This window comes from Micropterus salmoides, unplaced genomic scaffold, assembly GCF_014851395.1.
Source record: "Micropterus salmoides isolate LMB-PRFRI ecotype aquatic unplaced genomic scaffold, ASM1485139v1 Ms_hic_scaffold_2, whole genome shotgun sequence".
NCBI classification, from domain to species: domain Eukaryota; kingdom Metazoa; phylum Chordata; class Actinopteri; order Centrarchiformes; family Centrarchidae; genus Micropterus; species Micropterus salmoides.
In genome coordinates, this window is record NW_024041150.1 from 11,190,366 (window position 1) to 11,209,734 (window position 19,369).

General features: G+C 41.2%; 1 protein-coding gene across 1 annotated transcript; it reads right to left on the reverse strand.

Moving 5' to 3' along the window:
- Positions 1-1,562: 1,562 nt before the first annotated feature.
- Positions 1,563-19,364, reverse strand: rab1ba (zRAB1B, member RAS oncogene family a). Its single transcript, XM_038732676.1, has 6 exons — positions 19,076-19,364; positions 11,991-12,063; positions 11,787-11,882; positions 8,420-8,515; positions 7,880-8,011; positions 1,563-6,962 (listed from the first exon to the last, which is right to left on the reverse strand). The coding sequence occupies exons 1-6, from the start codon at positions 19,087-19,089 to the stop codon at positions 6,768-6,770; spliced, it is 606 nt and encodes a 201-aa protein (XP_038588604.1). The 5' UTR covers positions 19,090-19,364; the 3' UTR covers positions 1,563-6,767.
- Between the last annotated feature and the right edge of the window lie 5 nt (positions 19,365-19,369).

The window sequence follows — 19,369 nt, forward strand, 5'->3', positions numbered from 1 at the left end:
GTTACACCTTCTATCAGTATATTTTTGTGTTAGACAGTATACATAGCTTTCTCTCTGTGTTATAGTAGATTGTACCTGTTGACACCGTACTGCTGTAGGGTGAATAGTGGAATGCACTCAAACAAGTAAGATGTGATGGAGCTGCAGGAGAGGCCTGTCAGGGAAAATAGACCATGGACATAGACTATTAAGTAAGAGTTAGTTAGGGGAACTTAGTTTAATAGTTATGGGCAAAACTACTCAACCAGTTGTATAGTGTCTTGTCTTGGGGATTCTGAGAAATTAACCCTTAAGACATCTTAGTGATGTCAGCAGGGCCATGCGATTATTCAATACACATGTTCAACAAGCATAAACATGTAGAAAGCATATATAGCCTATACAGTAGATTATAGTGACTTTGTTGCTCTAGAAAGAGCATTTCTATTTAAAATATATAATTATGACCCTGTTCTGAATTTATTCTAGTTACCATAACAATCTTTATTATTTGAAGATTGTTTCTTGTTGTTGGACAGGAGGAACAGAGAACAGGACATGTTTTTGGAAGCTGAATAAGCAGCGTTAGAAAATAATTAGTAGAGGTCTGCAATCTTTGTAGATATTATTTATGTGGAGGTCACCAGAGCTTCACAGGTTGCCACTGGAGTCCTCTTCCACTCCTACATGATGCCATCACAGACCTGGTGGATGTTAGAGACCTTGCGCTCCTCCACCTTCCATTTGAGAACGCTCCACAGATGCTCAATGGGGTTCAGGTCTGGAGACATGCTTGGCCAGTCCATTTACCCTCAGCTTCTTTAGCAAGGCAGTGCTCGTCTTGGAGGTGTGTTTGTGGTCGTTATCATGTTGGAATACTGCCCTGCGGCCCAGTCTCCAAAAGGAGATCAAGCTCTGCTTCAATATGTCACAGTACACGTTGGCATTCACCGTGCTGCAGCTCAGTTTCAGGGTCTTGGTAATCTTCTGATAGCCTAGGCCGTCTTTATGTAGAGCAACAATTCTTTTTTTCAGATCCTCAGAGAGTTCTTTACCATGAGGTGCCATGTTGAACTTCCAGTGACAGTATGAGGGAGTGTGAGAGCGACAACACCAAATGTAACACACCTGCTCCCCATTCACACCTGAGACCTTGTAACACTAACGAGCCACATGACACCACAGAGGTAAAAAAGGCTAATTGGGCCCAATTTGGAAATTTTCACTTAGTGGTGGACTCACTTTTGTTGCCAGCGATTTAGACATTAATGGCTGTGTGATGTGTTATTTTTGGGAGTTATTTTGTATCCCCCCCCCCCCCCAAATAAAATAACATCAAAACACAATTATGTTTGACAGGTCATTAAAGTGTGTTCGACCCTATACAGATCTGGTAATAATTCTGGCAGTTGGTGAGTGTATGAAATTATCATTCCATTATGTTTCATTTTATGGTTTAAATGCTACATTATCTTAAATTCTTTACACTTTTTTTATAGTCATCCCCTCCCCCCACTGCAATCATCTTTAGACAGTCCCTCAGCGCTCAAGAATCCACTATAAGTAACAAATCAGATGAGCTCTTGTGTTGATGTTGATCTTTTTCATCATTTTATTATATATATTTATAATATGTACAGAAAAAAACATGATCTAACTCAGCAGGGAGACAGCACCAAAGTCAACAAGCCAAACAGAAAAGAGACAGAAGGTGACTGACAGGCGAGCTCCTGTCCGGTGCTTTTCATTAACAAACAACACCTAGTGAGTGCCTTTATTAAGCCATTGAACAGCGATGAACAAGTGTGCAAATGACATGGAAAAATACCCCCTTTATGCCAAATGAATACAAATAGTGAACTAAAGAAGAAAAGTCAAGTGTTGTTTCATCGGAATCACATTCATAAGCAAAAGCCCCACCCTGTGTCTGTTTAACCCCACCCTACCCAGCGTCATACACCCCTTGACTAGACAATAGAGGATTCAATTCAATGAAGACATTAAAATCAGTAGAATATCAAGACTTGCTGAAAGGAAAAAGGTAATCAGTCATCAAATCACAAAAATCCAGTGTGTGTGTGTGTGTGTGTGAGTTTGTGTGTGTGTGAGAGACTTGAGGGTTAAGTTCCAAATGATTGCTTGTTCTGCATCTACTAAAGCGAGACTGCCGTGATGCCAACATGTCCGAAAAGTCAGGAATCTAACACACCACCTCGACCTACACACACATACACACACTTACTGCTGCTTCCTTCCCTCCCCCTTAACGTCAGATTCCAGTCCTGCACAGCATCCCAGTTCAGGTCAACAGGGCTGAAAGACACAAGACTAAAAATCTGTGTAAAATGATGCTTCCACACGACTCATCTCCGAGTGATGCAAAGATGATCAGAAGTAGCGGACGTCACATCTGTGCTTCGCTCAGCCATCAATCAGCGGTGAGGCTTCACAAAGGGAAGGCTGTCGCTCTCAACATCATGTGGACTCATCTATATTCAGTTTGCAGGAGCTGAAATTGCACTTGTTCAGCTGCATGCTCTTTGTGACGCCTCATCAGCACCCTGAGGCGGTGTTGTACCTGAAATGCTGAGTTTCAGTTTTTCTTGCAGAGAAACACAATCACAACGAAAGCCTGGCCAGGATTCATTTATCTGAGCGGAGGGGGCCAGTCAAGGAGGGTCTTGAGGAATTCATCAGGCTGCAGTGACGTGGCTGTCTGGAGGGGAGAGGTGGGAGTTCATATCCGGTCAGCAAATCAAGACCAGTCACTCCCTGAACCTCCAGACGCCCCCAAACACAACACAAGTGAGGAGACGGACTATGTTCTGGCACACAATGCCACTGGCTTCTGTTCAGCATGGACCTGCTGTGTCCGAGACCACAGATAGCCAAAGCAACTACAGTGAGTTCTTAGAGGGCCCTACTGCTACTCTAGTACAGGGAGTTCATCCTTTAAAGTGTGACCAGACCTACACAACATCACCATATTCCCTAGTTCTTCATTTAACAGCGTAAAAAGTTGAGGCTCAGAGAAACAGAATTTTTACTTCAGTGTGGAGGCCACTGTATAAGGGGGGTGGGGGGATGAGGCTCTGTTCCACATATTTTTGCCAGTTTCCCTGGAAATTCCACTGACACCTGACAGAGCTGCTCAGAGCTCCAGGCATGTAAACAGCCTCATACCCGTCTCTGGTTTCACTGTTACCAAGGTACTAAAAATGCACTAAATGCAGCTGAAAGCTCTGGAAAAGCCAGTAAGTGGACCTTGAGTAAAGATTTATTTTCCCAAACATAATTTTCCAATGTCAAGATTATGTGCTCATAATTTTGCCAATTGACTATTATATTTGTAGTTTCTTGCACGGTATCTGTACTAAATCTAAGGTATTGCTACACGATAACAACGATACAGAGCCCACATCTAACTGTTTTACATTTGAGACTTTGGCATTGATAACATTTTCTTCAGAGAAATAAGCCCCTGTAGCCATGAAAAATAAATACCAGTACATTGACAAAATCATCTTAACTCAAGGTCCACATACTGGCTTTTTCCAGAGCTTTTACTGATAAGGACAATGAAAGCTCCGGAAGATTATTTTGATATCAGTGACAACATTTCACACTCTAAAGTGCTGGATGAATCCCCTAACAGCGTCTGAAACCAGGAGGGACGGCATCCAAAAATGTGTGCGGAGGTGTGTGAAATGATGCAGGGTCTGAACTTCTCTCTCATCTCCATTCTTCACATGGCTACTTTGGTCAGTTTGTTTGTGTACCGTCAACGTCAGTACAACGCCTTGAATGCCTTTTCAAGAGGCTGTTGAAGAGTGTGCACTGTTATCCCCATTGGTGCGACTCATCACATCTCGCCCCTCTCTCTGGCGGCGGCCTTTGGACCTTGCCGTTAAGAGTGGCCATTCAGAACGTGGGACGTTTTTTGGGAGACCTAGTTCATTTAAACCATTTACTGAGACCTTAGTAACTATGGTTAAGGACTAAAGTGTAAAAAGGATCACACAAGCGCACACACTAGAGTACTGAATCAGCTGATAAGGAACCACAAATGCCCAGGGACATAAAAGACAGATGTGAAACGTATGCCAATGGGAGACAACTCAGATGAACAAAAAGAAGGATCTGAGGGAAGGAACAGCAGCTTTTGAAAGACCCCACCCCTCAGCCAAGAGACACACCCACACCACATCTCTACCTCAGCTTCATCTGCAAACGAGCGAGAACCAAACGACAGTATGTCACATAATCAACAAGAGAGTTTAAGCTAACTGTAGTAATGCCGACAGTTGTCTCTATTACAAGTATCAATGAGAAAATAAAAAAAACACTAAAACCACAACAATAATAAAATAGTAATTGTAAGATCAATGCAGAATATTGCCAACTGCTTCCATTTGTCAGAGTAAGTCAAACCGAGTCTGTCATTCCTCCAGCGTTCTCTGCGCCTGGGCTGTAATGTTTAGTGTCATTCCAGGAAGTCACTGCCCTTATGTTACAGCATGATGTCATGTTGCTTTGTTTTACATATGCAATTATTCCTTTGAAGACTACACAAGAAAAACTAACACCACATATTGTTTTCACAAACTCCACCCTCATCACTTCTTCTCCCTTCATCTTCTTCTACTGAAAATGCTGAGCAGGGAGTCTGGTTAAATCCCATGGTTAATGCTTCCATCAAAACTAACTACAATCTGTGGTTGCATGTAGCTCTTTCTCCTGTCTGTGATCTCATTACGGATTCAGATAAACGGCAACATTTTGAGCTGGAACCAATTTATTTAAATGGAACTGGGCAAAGTAAATCTTCCCAAAGCTTTCCCTAGAGTAACTTTGATGAACTTTTTGACACCTGATTTTGTGCCATTGACCATCTTGGCAGTTCTACTTTTGAGGGAACAGAGAGCTGAAGAAATGGAGGAGGCTATCATATTAGCTGTGTTATACAATCCTTTTTTTATATAACAATGTTCCACAAAAGAGACGTGGTTTGCAGACAGGAATCGATGGTAAACTGCGTTAACTTACTTTTAGCAACCAAGCTAGCTGGCTTGCTAACTGCAGCTGTTCAGAAGTTAGCTTACCAGCCACTGTAGTTTGCCAACTAGCCTCATAAGTAGAGCTGCAAGGATTAATTGAATACTTGATTAGTTTTTGACTATTAGATTAATCACCAACTATTTGGAGTGGATTGAAATATGTTTTGATTCCAGCTTCTTAAATGTGAATATGTTCGGGTTTCTTTGCTCCTCTATGACAGTTAACTGAATCTCTGAGTTGTGGACAGAAAAAGACATTAGAGGACATCATCTAGGGAAACAGTGATAGACATTTTTCACCATGTTGTCGATCAAACAACTAATCGATGAATTGAACAAATAATCAACAATGAAAATGATCATTAGTTGCAGCCCTTCCTAGCTTGTTTTGTGAGAATGTGAAATAAAACATTGCTTTGCCACTTTCTGATGTGACCAGGCATTCAAGGCTTCAGTTTGCTTCTAATGAAATGCTTGTCATGCTGTCTAACATTTAAAACCATTTCCATGGTGGAATTGGGGGATTGCATCAGACAATTTCTGTAACTTTGGTCTGAGAACAACGCTCACTTTATGTAGCAACTAGCTACGTGTGAAGATGCTGAAGCAAGTTCTCTTTTTTCATTCTTCACACAACTACTTCCCTGTACAGTACCTCCTGGTGTGTTTGAAGCATACTGTGACCTTAAAAGTGTGTTCAGACAGAACTTGAGTTGACATGAATAGATGCAGATTCACCCTGGGCAGCACAAACTGAGGCAAAGACACATCTGAGGAAGTAGAAAATGCTTCAACGTGATCAAATACGTCTTGTTGCTTTATGAATCTACTTCATAAACATACAGAGGGGGGAAAGGAGAGAGAAAGTACTGTTCATTGGCTGTTTGGGGTCAAATTCACATGAACGACCTAAATCGAAAATTCCCTTTGCTTTCTGTCTGAACACACCTGAAGAACGTGTGAGTGGAAGCTGAGGAAGAGGTCAGATGGAGGCTCACTGTAAGGGCTTTCCCTGGGTCTTCAGCAATAAATGGTGATGATGAGTCAGTGTTATTCAGGAACACTTCTTACTGTGTACAGAGCATCTAAGGTGCGTTTCTCAAGCACACTGCACCTGTGTCTGTGTGTGTGTGTGTGTGTGTGTGCGCACGCGCAGGTTAATAATTCTAGGGATGAAAAGTTTGGGCTGGGGTGAGATGGAGGGTGGCCATAAGATGGAATCAGCCAAAGCAGACAGCCTGAGGATAAAAGTGTTTGGCCAAAAGGCTTAAATCTCTGTAACCCCTCCGTCCCATTACAGTGTGTGTGTGTTGAGATAAGCTTCCACTGCCTCCATTCCACTCTAAATCAATACTAATCTTCCCCCGTGTGTGTTTCCTTTCTGAAGAAAGGAAAAGTTGCCTTGGTGTCTGTTCTGTCCCCCCCGCCACAGACTGCTTGCTCTCCTCTCTGTTGTTTGGTGGGCGTACAGGTCTGAATCAATCTGTTTTCTGATCTTAACACTAACAGTTTACACCTCTGTTTGGCCAACCATCCCTGGATCTCCAGGTCAGCTTATAGAGGGGGAGTCAGGGAGTTGGGTGTGGGTTACAGGGTGTTCTGGAGGAATGGTGGGGTGTGGGCGTGGCAGAGATGATGGGACGGGAACACAGAAGGAGATGAAAGGGAGATTTCAGTGGAGATGGTGGAGGTGTGGAGGTGATGATCGTGGTGATGGGAGCGAGGGGTCCTTTAACAGCAGCCCCCTCCAGACTGCCTAACAGGGGTGCTCTCGATTTTTAAGTTGGGCTTGTCGCCGCCGGCTGTGGCCCCGGGGCCCATGCGTTTCTTGATCTCTGCGGCCATGGTCATGAAAGCCTGCTCTACGTTGGTGGCATTCTTGGCGCTCGTCTCCAGGAAGGGGATGGCCAAAGAGTCAGCAAACTCCTGCCAGAAGAGAAGGAGGAAACTCGTGGTGAAACATGAAGAGACCAACACTGGCTGTAGATCTGACAGCAGGGCAGACACACACAGCTCCATACATACTGAACTGGATGTGCTATTCTAGGCCAAAAAATAAATAAACTAAGTGAAAAAAGAATCCACTAATCAATAACAAAAAATCCTTAGCAGCAACCCTTGCACAAAGCCTATTGGTGGATGCAAACAGTATCGCTGTTTTTCCCCGTCAGATTAAAGGTGAACAAATATATTTCAAATGTAACATAGGCTACAGTCTAATACGGCAGCTATATCACCACTATCATCCATTAAGGAAATGTAAGCCTAGTAAATAAGTAAATACTTTAATGTATTTACTTATTACTTATACATTTACAGCACTGACTACCGCATGACGAAGAATTTGCTGAGTCTGACTTTACATGGATTCACATCTCCACGTCTTCTGGATTCAAATGGAGGGTCTACCTTTTATTTCACAGTGGAGCTCTTTTGGAGATTTTTTTTTTTCTTACATAGATTATAGCGCCACCTGCTGGTGGACGTGTAACTTTTGGCATCTGTGCACCATTCTTTAACTTATTTTAGCATTTGATGATTTTTCAACAAGAGGGTCCATAGATTCTGCTCACAAAGTTTCATGCAAGTCAGACTCATCGCCTAGAAGAATGTGTGGATATAAGGTTTGTGAATGTACAATGTACTTTGTGAGGGTTAGAGGCCAAAACTTATTTGATTATAGCGCCACCTGCTGGTGTGTGCAGCAGTGCATACCTCCACTGTGAAATTCACCTTGTGCTACGGTGAAGGACTCGTGCTTGAACACCTAATAACTGTCTAAAATGTGCATCCCTCTCTCGTAGACACCTCGTGCTGTTGCTTCATGCAGAGAACAGCCGTACCTTGGCTGTTGTGTAGTCCACTACTTTTTTGGTGGTCAGGTCACACTTGTTGCCCACCAGAAGCTTGTTGACATTTTCACTGGCGTAGCGGTCAATTTCCTGAAGCCACTGCTTGACATTGTTGTAGGACTCCTGCACAATGACAACAGTATCAGCACAACAAACACTGGAGCTCAATGCAGGTAAGTTCACAGGGGTCTTTTAACACCCGTATATCTGGGCAGTGAGAGCCGAATTACTGCAAGAGAAGAATTCCTCTGAAATACAGGAAATAATACACTAAAGCTAAACTCAAATTCAAATGAATATACTGTACTGGCCATGAATTAGCTCTATATTTTATGCTACCAAATCAAAAGTATCCTGCAAATGTTTCCATGTAAAGCTTGACCAACCTTTCATTCATAAAGAAACTTGAACAGGGTGGAACTGCAAAATATTTGAGTACTAATTATTTACTCAGCAAAGTAACATAACAATACTATCATAACGCATTGGACTGATTTCCTCATGAGGAAGCAGTCAAGACTGCTGACCCACCTGATCTGTCACATCATATACAACTATGATGCCATGGGCCCCGCGGTAGTAACTGGAGGTGATGGTACGAAACCTCTCCTGACCTGCAGTGTCCCACTGAGAGAGACAGAGGTAGAAAATTAGAGCAGGGAGAACAGATTAGAATCAATACAACAACATACAATTTCATAAAGAACATGAATAAATGAATGAACAATTCCCTCCTCAAACTCCTTTGTGAAAATCAAAAGACCTCAGGTGCTTAAGTGTATTTGACTTAGAAGCAAGATCAAATAGTAAGATACATTTACTTTGATTCAGATCAGCTTATTTCAGTTCATTTTGAGTCAACCCAGGACAGGAGCTGGTTTAAGAAGCAGAGCCCGACTGATTCACTCTCGAGAACTCAGCATCAGTTCAATTTAAAATATATACTCTTCCTTCATTTATGAACATTTACAATGTATTATTTTTACTTCCTTTTCTCTTGCTATTATGTTTTAAGGAAAAGCGTCTTTACCTTATTGTTCTTAAGCTGCTGTAAATGAAACCCAACACTTCCTGTACAAATGTTTCACATTAAAAGTCTTCCAGTCAGTCCACAACCCCTCCCCTCTAGTAGCATGCTTTTAATGTGAAAATCTGTGAGCGTGTAGAGTTTCATCAGCCATAGCTGTGAAAAGAAATAGAAGGCACTGGAAATACTTAATGGTAAATAATGAGTGTGAGCAGCAGGCCAGGTGTGATGGTGGAATTAACGATGTGTAAATGTATATTATGCTGAATTTCCCATGTTAATTTACAAGCTAATAGATGTTATTATTAGTGATCTTCTTTGTTCATGCTGGACACAACACTGCTGTTATTTGAAAATAAACAGTATTTTATTTAGTATTTGAGTAGAAGAAAAAAATAAAGGTATGCTTTGATGTGGTTAGCAGCTGACTGTGAGGCTGTGTCCCTGGCCACATTCTAATAGCATTATAAACTCTGTTGTGGATTTTCTTTCTAACAACTATAAATGGCAAACACAAACATTTTTGCTATTTTTCATTAATGGAAAATTCTTTCTTTATTGATCCCCATCAGCACCATGTATTCTTCCTGGGGTCCATTCAACTGATGAAAAATTAACTATTAAAAAACATTGTAATTCAGTGGAGCGGAGGTGAAGCAAAATTTTTGTCTGAATATTAAACCAACACAACATGTCCAGTTTAATGTGAGCTTTAGATGAATGTTTTGGTGTTGGTCTTGGTAGTCAGGGGTTTTTATGTTTTCCAATGACAGATATGTAATTTCACATCATATTGGGCCATTATTTTCACCATATCCCGGACAAATAGTTGGAAAAGCTAGAGCAGATAATAAATAACCAACACCCAAAGATCAGTCTACTAGGGAGGAACTACAACCTTAAGTTTTGGGGAAAGTAATTTGATGCTCTCCACAGTGATTTTACAGTGATGGCACCGCATGTTTTGGGCATCACCCCCTAAGCCTCAACGGCAGGAAAACCCTGTTAATATGACCTCAGAATCATTATAGACTGCTCATGTTTGCCTTTTGTGTCTTCATTTTACAGCTTTTGACATCTGTAGACATTAATATAAAAAATAGGCAACATGAGGTGCATTTTATTTGCACACTAAAATCCAAAAAGATTAGCTTAAAAGGACTAGTTAGCATCACTAATTTGCTTTCCTAACCTCAGCACCTCTACAGTCACCACCGTCCTTTCTTTTCCTAACAACCACTTTTTCAGACTCACCTGAAACTGAAAAATAATTGAATCAGTCTGTACAGGACAGAGCTCTGTGCAGTCTGAAGAGGAGGAGAGATGTTTGCTTGTGCTAACAGGCTTCACTTTTCCAGCAGGTGGGAAACAACAGAAACTTTTCTTGGTCTTGAGAAGCTAACACACTGCATCCGACACAGGACATTTACTGCCAGAATATTTTTTCTCTGCTCGCGCTCACCGTCACTTTCTGCCACTCGGACAATCATACACTTGCTACTCACCTCCTGATTCCTTACAGGAGTTACGCTGCTCTTGTAACACCATCTGTCACGTAGATGTTTTGTATAAAACGATGAGAGGAAGCTGGCTAAGCACTGAGTGCTGCCGTGCTCGCACAGTGTACAAGTGAAAACATTTGTAGCGCGTAGTTTAATGATCGTGGGAAATTTTAGTAGCGGCGGTCATGATTCAGCAGCGGCGGACCACTGCCCCTGAATGCATATGGGGGAAACACTGTAATTTTCTCCAAAACTGCAGCAGGTTACAGGACCTTCTCTCTCTTACTCAACCATCTCAAAATAAAAAGTTACAGGGGGATTTGTATATTTTAAATATTTTAAAGAATACATTACCCTATTTAATTTCTAGAAGGAAATTATTAATCTTGTCATTTTATTTCTTCTTAATTCTCCACCTTTATTCAGAAAGTGCTTTAATCTGCTGACTTTGCTTTTCCCTTCACACACACACACCTACACCTGTCTCTCTCTGTCTCTCTCTCCCTGTAGCTGGCTGCTCTGCCGACTTTATTCGTCAGCAGTTTTATAAAGTCACCCAGAAAACCCAACTAAAATGGGTAACCAAATAAAAGTCTGTGTGGGGAAACACGGCTTATGTTGACCTTACAGGTATTACAGATAGCGAGTGTTGGGTCTTCTTCACTCACTGTGTAGAACCTCCACGTTGACCACATGTTAACAACAACTGCTGTTGCCTTTTTCTGACATACATCTGAAATGCCAGTTTATAAATAGCATGGAAACACACACAAGGTTCTTAAAAATTCAGGAAATGTTAAGCTCCAGGTCACTGGTTGTTCAACCTGCAGTAGGAATGGACTAAATGACTGCCCAACCACAACAACAGTAACTCAATTCATCTCCAGGTGTGTTCAGAGTGATCTATAAAAGCAAAGAAACACAACTACACTGTGCAGTGTGAGACAGAACTGTGTCTGCTTAACAAAATGGATGTCTTTGAGGTGGCACAGCTTGTTTTTTTAACTAAAACGGGATCCAGTTACAGCTCGGTCTGAATGCAGAACACACACACACACACACACACACACACACACACACCTCAGTGTTTTGATGACAATGGTTGGATATAAGCCCTAGCTCAGGGGAGAGTTACAGTGTTTTTGTGTGTGTGTGTGTGTGTGTGTGTGTTTAACCTAAATGCACACTAACCAATGGAGGAAACACAACTCCTTTTAAGGGCTAAGATTTGGTCTTAGGGTTCAGATTACATTTAGGTTAGGGTTAGACATGTAGTTGTGATGGTTAAGAGGGGCTAGGGAATGCATTATGGCAATGAGAGGTCCCTACAGGGAGAGAGGAACAAACATGTGTTTGTGTGTGTACTCACAATCTGCAGTTTGATGGTCTTGCCATCCAGTTCAATGGTGCGGATCTTAAAGTCCACTCCGATGGTGCTGATGTAGCTCTCTGTGTATGTGTCATCCTGCAGAGAGGGTGAGGAGGACAGGAGCCATCAGGCCAACAGCAGAATGAGGAAAGACCAAAAGGGACATTTACAGGCCATCAGCAATGCAAAACCACTACTACTTACAGCAAAGCGCAGCAGAAGACAGGACTTTCCTACTCCAGAGTCTCCTATGAGCAGGAGTTTGAACAGATAGTCACTGAAAGAAAAACAGTGCGGGTCAGAACAGGGAGCATGGACAATATCTCAGCTGATACAATATCGATTCTGAATATTTTAAACTGTTTTACTACTCATTTTTCACAGTATCGATATAGAAAAAATGCTTCTCTTCTATCTGACAGCTAGTTATAAATACACACACCGCTGCAGTGCCACATAGCCCCGCCTCCTCTCACTAACAGTGCTGTCTTCTTGTCACTCGTCTGCTTCGCTCTGGTTGATTCACGTTTTTTCCTGCCAGAGTTTTTATAAGTCCACCAAACTGTTCTCTGATTGGCTAGCACTCGTCACTTGCACGCGTCCTTGAAATTGGACGCTAGCTGTGTGTGCAGCAAGTTCTGCCTTACTGTGCTGTGATTGGCTAGCAGCCTACTCACTGACACTGCTGATATTGAAGATAATAATAACAATACATAATATAAATCTATTGAATCTTTATATCTATAGAGGAGGTGAAACTCAATTTAAATCTTAAATGTGACATTTGAGTCTCAGCAAATAGTGTATTTATAACCATAACTTTTTTCAATGAACATTAAACTCAGTCCTGAGCCAAATAACAAAATAGGTAAGATGATTTTAATGCAATAAAAGCAACTGTACGATGCAAATTTGAGAGTTAAACACTTAATTTCTTGCATTCTGGAAAAAAGTTTCTGCACCAATTTATGGTGGAAATGTTTTTATTTATACTTGGGAAACACAAAATTCAGGTGGCTGGTGACAATTCACAATGTATATAGTGTCCCCAGTGTAAATGGTACCTTGCTGCGACACACAGTGTGAGTCCCAGACTTTACTCCTTTTGGGTAGTGTAGCGATGGTCCATGGTTGCTGCATTTTTTTTTAACTAAGGTCAAAATTAAATTAACTGATGCTGTTCTGCTTAACACACACTACTATCAACTTCACCTAATTGACTGAATTTAATTACAAAATGATCTAGTCATTTAATCAAGGTTGTGTCAATTTTCCCCCGTGGCATCGAAAATGGTATCAAATATCGATATTTTTCAAGGTATTGTATCGAAGTTGGAACACTACCCTCATAAGTGAAGGTAGCATGGGTGCATAGGGGCGGCTGACCCAGGGCCCCTGCTGGGTAGGGTCCACTTACGTGGGACGTGAAGATTAGCTCAGTTGCTTGTCGCCACCGCAGAACGAAAACAGTGCAGGCACGTTCCCTGTTCCGGTAAAATTCAGCAGCTCTTATCAAATGAAACAGTCCCTACACTCACTTTCAATGGTAAACCAGCACAATAATGACAATTACCAACAAAAACAGTAAGTAAAAAGTAATATTTATATTTTAAACAAATGACAAACTTATTAGAAAATTTTAACAAAATTCCCTTCACCCTCATGCATCATGGGAATTCTGAGGGATGGACATAGGCTACTATGTATTACCCTGGTCAGCGTGTGCGCTGCAGTTTAGTTCTGTTGTCAACTCACACTGGAATCCTCTCAGAAGTGTTTCAGCAGCAGAGTGTGCAGCCTGCCCCGCATTAATGACTTGTTTTTAATATGTCCTTTTATATTTTTTATGTAAACTTGGTTTAAATTACTTGGTCGCAGGTGTTCCCTGTGATGACACCCCGCCCCCACTGTGCTGAGAGTCTAATTCCGCCCCCGACTACCCTGTAGACCCGTGTTCGATTCCGGGTAGGGTGACTGCTCTGGCCCTTTGTTACAATCTTCCATGATGGAAAATAGTCAAGCACAACTGACATACTGTTCCTCTTTGACACCAGGGTCTGAAATTCAGAAATTTTATCTGCTAGTTTTGAAATGTATGTGCTAAATAAAGAAATAGCATTGAGCTTATTTAGGCATCTTTTAATATTAATAATGTCATTCAGTGTTCAATGTATTTACACAAAAACATTACATGCATGTTTGCATGCACAAAAGGACCCATGTCTCTCAGTACACCTTACTTAACAACCAGGTATGTCAATTGAAGATGCTCAATCAATCCATTAATATTACTGTGTACGTCAGCCATGATTAGAAGGAAGGAGGTCGGAAAGGGACAGAGTAAAATGGTCAATACAAAACTGAGCTTTTACCCCACCCAATAGCCATCCGTGCACCGTTTGCCATAATATGCTAACTTACTACGCGTCTTTCTGTGGTGCACTTTCCTTGTCCGCCAAAGTGGAGGACAGCACAACGATTTCACCCGCCACCTCCAACTATTTATCCTCATGTCATGGCACAGAGGAAGAAGATACGCACACAGTATCTAATTGTTGGATGCACTCATTGTTTTAGTCTTTTTGTGGGATTTGTTAACAATAAGAAAAGTACAGAACATCGACCCTGAACCTCCGGGCTTAACGAGTGTCCACTGGAAATTGCGCTCAACCAGACATGATGTTATGATTTGTAGGTTTGGCCCTTGAGGACCTTTTCACGAAGAGGGTCCCTGTGACAAAATCTAGTTTCAAGTACGGATACACCGATCAAATTTTTCTCCTCAATACAGATTCTGATACGCTAACTCAGCGTATCTGCCACTCCAACACCACTGCCCTCTTTTTGCCAAGTTTTAAATTTGCATACATGTGAACTGACAGGGATCATTTTTATGTAAGGTAACATGATATCCTGTAGATCGGCAGTTTAATCCGGCCCTAGAATTGAGAGTATCATTAGAAACTTTTTGATATCAGTGCCCAGACCTGACCTCCAGCACAGATATCTAAACATTATTCTGAGGAGTATAAACATGTTTTCCTGTGGATGCTCACTCCTGCTTCTCAGCAGGTTTTCCCAAAATGGTAGAACATCCTCCTCCATGCCAGCCAATCACTGAGAGGAAAACAGCACATGAATTTGACACACAGCACAGACAGCTGTAGAGAATTGCCCAATGCCACTACTATTCTTGTGTCATAGGAAACTGAGACCTGCCGTGTATCACTGCCCGAAACTCGATCGACTGACAATATCTCAACAACACTGCTGCAATTAGCCAGGTCACATTTCTACACGGCCGCAGCGGGGTTGATATGGACTGATGCTGAGGGCCACCAGGACTGGTCAATCAGTTCTGACCAGAGATGTGAAGCAAAATTCTGGTCCTCAGTGCTGCGGACACATTTCCGTCAGTACCAAATATTTATTAAGCAGGGTAAAACACTGTTGCAAAGATGGTCTGATATTGCAATTGTGACACAATTTGCAATATTTGAGGGAATGATCATTTTTTCATAATTATTCTTTATTTATTTTGCAGGGATCTGTACCAAACAAAGATGTCTTCTTAAGCCTAATATGATTAGTAGGCCAGGACATCTCTGCAGCACAATATTTTATTTAAAATGGTATTTTGATACACATTCCACCAATAACAATATATTATTTTTTTAATTATATTGTGCCTCCTGGGATATGAATTTTGCAGTAGGGATTTTGATAAGATTTGGATTAATTGTTCAGCCCTATGTTTTAATATTCTACTATCACTCAGACATCACACTGGCAACATTATTTCCACATTTTTTTACTTTACAACTTTTATAAAAGGGGTTTATAATTTGTGACTTAATGGCTTTATTAATGGTTAATACATAATTCACATGCTTCACGAATCAGTCAAAAGCTATTAATAAGAACATCACCATCTATTGGGATGCCAAATCTATTGAATGGTTTTTAAGTCTGCAGTTATAAACGTTAATTAGTTATTAATAAATGGTTATCATAACACCCTGTCAGGTCTGTATATAAATTGATCATGGGCCAGACGATCTGAAGCCTTTTTCACAAGATATGTGGTCAAACTATCCATTGGGGAGGGGTTTCTGAGTAATTTAACAACGGTTGATCTTGATAGATGCAGACAGATCAGCATCAGTAAATGATTCTGTTAACCATAAGTAACCCCACTAGTTGCACTCTTTGCCTGGGCTACATTTCTAGAAAGTGGCACCAGATGGATAACCAGCCCAAATCAGGTGCACGCAACATGCCTACAAAGATACAGAGTATCATGTTAGGTGATAGGTGTGTAACGTTTGTGTATTTGCAGTGAACAGGTATGCGACTTGTGACCCAAACAATTACCAGTTAGTTGCGATTATGGACAAAGATTAGTGGATGCCCACATTGGTCAACTTGAAGTGGGGTATGTCTGCGGAAATACTTCAAACATATATAAATTTATGACGGCTACAACCAAATGTGTCGATGAGCAGAACGAGACAAAAACCGACTGGAAGGCGAGTTCTTCTCTCCACCTTGTTAAAGCAGCCTCTCAACCGTGCCAAAAGCAATAACTGTGTTATAGGACTGTTTATCACTGTGGATATGACACCACACTACGACGCTACAGCGTGCCTTCACTTGTGCATTTTAGTCAGTCCGTGCAAGACTTGTAAAACAAGGGCAGGCTGCAGTTATTCAGGAATTATCGACAGGTCAAGAGTCCTACCACGGGGCAATAGTGGCATTTGTGTTATTTATTTTTTCTTATTGGCAATACGCCAGTATTTGAATGCCTTAACAACAGTACTAAATTAGCACTCGCCACTCGCTAAACAAGAGTAAAAATCTAAGTTGGCAATTGAATAAGGTCAGCAGCCAATGGCAGGTTGCAGACCTACTTTTTTATTCTCTTCTGTGACAGTAAACACAACACGCAGCTTTCCAGTAGCTATACAGCTTATCTAGCCACGTTACAGTTGACTAAAAGCAACTTAACTACCCTTATAGCATACACTTGTATGTGACAGCAGCAGCGTGCTGGTACTTCTCACACACACCGCTTCCCACAACAAACCTGCTAGTCTGCATCACATACACAGGCTACCCAAAAGGCCACCTGCCTTAAAGGTGGGGAGGGGGGGGCTCAGCCAGTAACACACAGGTACAATAAGGGTGTGGGTGTGCTAACTTAACATGTTAGCAACACAGTAACTATGTTAATTCATATCATTAAGTGTTCGTTTACCTTGGTAGACAGAGACAGACTAGTTGAGGAACTACTCAGATCCTTTACTGCTTACAAATACAACACTGTAAAAACTACTCCGTTGTAAATAAAAGTCCTGCACTGAAAATGTTATTTAAGTAAAGGTATGTAAGTATGATCAGGAAAGTGTACTAAAATAGAAGTATTCACTGCAGAAAATGTCCCATGTAACGGTTTTACATTATTACATATTTTATATCATTAGATTATTACTGAAGCATAACTGTAGGCTAAAAACAGGATTTTACTTTTGTAGCGCATTTGGAACTATTCAGACTGTGACTAATGATTATTTTCATTATAGATTAATATGCTGATTATTTTCTCCATTAATCAATCAATTGTTTTCACGCGGTTTGTAGAAATTCTGAAAATCATGACAATGATGGTGTCAGAATTAGTCAAAATAGTTTATACTCCCATAACATTCCAAACATCTGTCTTATGCAGTTTTATGACCAGCTGAAAAACACTTTGGCCAGTAATTTTTTCTTACCACTCATTGACAAGTAGACCAGAAAGTTAATTTTGGACCCTGGACTTAATTCTTACAGTAAGAATTACTGCCAATGAGCCACTGTTTAACTGAAAAGAGGTACATACTAGGGCTGGGCGATACGGCCAAAAATGTTACCACGATAAAAACATTTCATATCATTCGATATCGATAATTATCATGGTAAATGTCAAATCATTATTTCTTTCACGTTTAAAGGCTGATTTTTGCTCCTGAGTGAAAATTGAAGAAACCAGATGGTTAATTATGTGGTTAAACTTTTCTGGATGCTCAGAATGTGACAAACACGGGATCACTTAACAAATCTGAGGTAGAACATTAAAAATATTTGTTCGTGATTCAAATTAATTAAACCAGATATTTATTGACGATATATTGAACATTTATTATATTGTCATTGAGGAAAATTATATAGCGATAATAATCATCATTGTTTTTTTGCCCAGCCCTAGTACATACTGTGAATTTAATTACCCTAACCTGGTTTGAGCAATGTTAAGGCATATTTAACCAGAAACAAGATTGTACAGTAAAGTAAAGACTGTCTGCTAAGGGTGTGGAGGTGTTAGCTAAGCTAGTTAGACAGGGTTCCAGCTGTTGGCTCTGGGACAACAGCAGAGACAGTGAGACGGTTCAGCACAGACCTAGGGATTCGGTGACACGCGGGTGTCCTCTCATTTCAGGGCTGCAGGTCAGCGGCAAGCAGATGCTACCTGCCGTATCGTTTAACGTTAGCCACCACACGCTAAGGAATGGAGAGAAGCCCGTGTTTGCATTATCTGCGATATTAACGTTACATAGCAGTCACAAGACAATTTAATTCGGCACCAACCAAACAGGCATGCATATCAACGGTAGTAAAAATAAATCTACAAATAACTGATATGCAAACAGTCCATTCTGCTCGTAAGCTTGGTAGTAAAAGGGAAGCCATTAACCTTTACAAGATGTGTTACGTTCATGGCGAATTTAAGGCGAGTAACTTACTGGATATCTGAATTATTTGACTTACTGGAGGATGTGTGTAACGCTACAGTATGTACATGTCCCCATACTTATGAAAAAACACAACAGGCTTTCTGTATGCAGGTCAGCCATCCCACATTTGGTACTTCACTACTACGTGTAACGTTACTGTCAACGTAACGCTGACTTGCTCGTTTCCATTCTAGTTTCTAGAGTGAACGACGGCAGCGTTTCCTCCTTTTTGTACTCTAGTTTTACACACTGGATTCTTCGTTTATAGGAGGCACGAGCGAGCTGTCAGCTGACCTTTAGAGAAAAACACATTCGCGAGACTGTCACATTAAAGAAGCTGTCCGCACCCTGCTCACGCGCTCCAGCTAGCTAAAGTTTGCCAATAAATGTAATAGCATTGTTTACACACGGTTACGCCACACACCACATAACATGTAAATATCATTTCTAACTGATTACACCAGCGACCGTCTCACGGTGAAGCGTGTGAGGAAAGTTAACGTTAAAACTCACTATTCGGGATTCATGGTTTTACTCTGGACGTGTTTTTCTGTCGGCGACTCGACTCCTTCCCACTCCGGCAAAAAAGATGACTTGTAGGTCCGGGTATCGAAGGCACTTAGATGGCTGCTTTACCGTGTCCGTTACTGTCCCCTGCTCGTTCCACACTATCTGACCTTTACTGTTTCATATACACTTGATTCTAGCGGACATACCCCTGTTTTCTCAGGTTAGTCTGTTATATTTTACTCCTTTTTCTGCCTTTCTCTGTCTGTTGCTTGCTAGAGGCTCAAGATGGCTGCGCAG